We start from the raw sequence: 2,563 nt of genomic DNA, 5'->3' as shown, positions 1-2,563 counted from the left end.
CCTATCACACGAACTCGTTTCTGGACTGACTCAAAGACCGTCCTTCAATGGATTAGGTCCAAGGATCTTCGGCGCTACCGTCCGTACGTGGCCTTCCGGATGAACGAAATACTGTCCATGTCAGCGGTCGCGGAGTGGGGGTATTGTCCGTCCCGTCTGAACGTTGCTGATCTCGCTACCAAGTGGGGAAAACAAGGTCCACCTCTGGATATCAACAGTCCTTTTTACCAGAGCCAGGAATTTGTGTACGATAATCCATCGGAATAACCGGAACCGTGCGAAGATATGGTGGAGCTGGCACCAGAAGAATTGAGACCGTCATTCGTGTTTGCTCATTTCGTTCTGAAGCCAACGGTGAAATGGGAGAGGTTTTCAAAGTGGGAGCGACTATTGCGTACCATGGCGTACGTCCAGCGATTTATCGCTCGCAAGCTGAACCGCGAGAAGAAGTCGTGGCAAGTCGACCTGACCCGAGAAGAGCTACAGAAAGCTGAGCAGAGTTTGTGGCGTCTTGCACAGTCTGAGGAGTATCCTGACGAGGTGGCCACTTTGAATCAGAATCAACGAGTCCCAGCTGATCAGCGAGAATCCCTGGAAAGGTCAAGCAACATTGTTAAACTCTGTCCCATGCTGGACGATGCTGGAGTACTTCGCGTAAGTGGGCGCATACAAGCTGCAGAATGTGTCGGCTACGAAACCAAACACCCAGTAATTCTTCCACGAGATCACCCGGTGACGACTTTACTGCTGGAATACTACCATCGGCGGTTCCAGCACTCAAATAACGAAACTGTGGTGAATGAAATTCGGCAGAATTTCAGCATTCCTAAGCTGCGGGTGCTCGTGAGGCTCGTGTCCAATAACTGCAAGTGGTGCGAAGTATACAAGTCTACTCCAGTTGTACCACAGATGGCACCACTCCCGCGAGCTAGGTTGTCCCCATTCCTGCGTCCGTTTACATTCACCGGAGTGGACTACTTTGGGCCCTACCTGATCAAGACGGGGCGCAGTATTACAAAAAGATGGGTTGCGCTTTTCACCTGCCTGACGATCAGAGCTGTCCATCTTGAGATCGTTGCAAACCTTTCGACGGAGTCGTTCAAAAAGGCAGTTCGGAGGTTCATCGCGCGTAGAGGGGCACCTCAAGAAATCTATTCGGACCGAGGAACCAACTTCCAAGGAGCTAGCAGTGAGTTAACGAAGGAAATAAGTTTGAGCATCAACAAGGAGCTGGCCAGTACGTTCACCGATGCTCATACTCAGTGGCGTTTCAATCCCCCCGCGGCACCGCACATGGGAGGCTCGTGGGAGAGGATGGTGCGTTCCGTAAAAGCTGCGCTAGGAGCGATACCGTTGGAGCGCAAATTGACGAGGAATCGATGGTGACCATGTTAACAGAGGCGGAGCACATGGTGAATTCCCGCCCACTTACGTTTATCCTCTAGAAGGCGCCGATCAGGAATCGCTCACGCCGAATCATTTTTACTCATGAGTTCGAGCGGGGTTCAACAGCCGGTGAAGGATCCGATGTGCGAAGGCGCGGCTTTGAGGAACAGCTGGAACCAGATCCAGCACACCTTAGATGAGTTTTGGCGACGGTGGGTAAGGAATATTTGCCAACTTTATCAAGACGATCGAAATGGTTCGAGGAAACGCGGCCGCTCAGAGAAGGAGATCTTGTGGTCGTCGTAGATGAGGGAACGCGAAATCGCTGGCAAAGAGGACGAGTTTTGTGGACGTATCAGGGCAAGGACGGGCGTGTACGACGGGTAGATGTGCAAACAGCTAAAGGGATTCTACCAAGTCGCGCAGTCGCCAGATTGGCATTGCTGGATGTAGGAAATGTTGGTGACGCCGAAGGAACACTTCCGGCGACACGAGGGGAGAATGTTAGTACCAATCTGCGCTGACGATACCCCTGTTGGGGCTAGAGCCACTGGCTATACATGAGCTTTAGTTTCTGGTAGGGAGAAGAACGTCAGTGTGACTTGTCAGGGTCGTTTGTTATCACAGTGCAATTTCACCTAATCGAACGCACATACGCAATCGAAACAGCAGTAGAATTACTAATCTAAAGGTATGAATTATTTGCATTTTTCTTGAACTAGCTAATTAGAATTAAAATTGAATTTATAGATTCTACCTAGGATTGCGCGAATCGAAGAGTTCTTTCTGTTTAGTGGACGAACTTAAAAAGGGCACTAAATGTAAATATGAAATTTACCGTCATGAAGACACAGCAACTAATAAATCTCCCTTTTTAGCTTTGAGCTGAACCACAGTACGAACTAAGTCTGCTTCTTTGATTGGCCCGAACAAACACCGCTAACACGTACATTTTATTTTATTTCGGGAAGATGTGTCTCAGGAACTAATAGATCAATCTCCAATGGTTCTGAGTCTTTACACGATAAGAACAATACAAGTTTTGATTGATGTTGCTGTTATATAATTTTCATTGAAATACTTGTTAAACAGTTTGTACACTATTTTCAATAAATTGGATAATGTTAATTTTCGTGTTTTAACGAAATATGCACTTTAAAGCTTACTGTGGATTTAT

At 47.8% G+C, this 2,563-nt stretch overlaps 1 protein-coding gene across 1 annotated transcript; it reads left to right on the top strand.

Annotated features, from left to right (window-relative positions):
• Nucleotides 1–399: 399 nt before the first annotated feature.
• LOC119767876 lies at nt 400–2,292 on the top strand. The gene is made up of 3 exons (XM_038257648.1): nt 400–1,382; nt 1,449–1,598; nt 2,265–2,292. Exons 1-3 carry the CDS (start codon nt 400–402, stop codon nt 2,290–2,292), a joined length of 1,161 nt encoding a protein of 386 aa, XP_038113576.1.
• The last annotated feature ends 271 nt before the right edge of the window (nt 2,293–2,563 follow it).

Source organism: Culex quinquefasciatus, chromosome 2 (genome assembly GCF_015732765.1).
Source record: "Culex quinquefasciatus strain JHB chromosome 2, VPISU_Cqui_1.0_pri_paternal, whole genome shotgun sequence".
Lineage (NCBI taxonomy): Eukaryota > Metazoa > Arthropoda > Insecta > Diptera > Culicidae > Culex > Culex quinquefasciatus.
The sequence above is the reverse complement of the archived record's forward strand: the minus strand, read 5'-3'. Positions and strand labels throughout refer to the sequence as shown.

Coding starts and splice junctions, on each gene's coding strand:
- LOC119767876 (XM_038257648.1), top strand. CDS start 400: ATGGCGTACGTCCAGCGATTTATCGCTCGCAAGCTGAACCGCGAGAAG. Junction 1,383..1,448: donor AAATTGACGAGGAATCGATG/GTGACCATGTTA, acceptor ATCCTCTAGAAG/GCGCCGATCAGGAATCGCTC. Junction 1,599..2,264: donor TTAGATGAGTTTTGGCGACG/GTGGGTAAGGAA, acceptor CTCCCTTTTTAG/CTTTGAGCTGAACCACAGTA.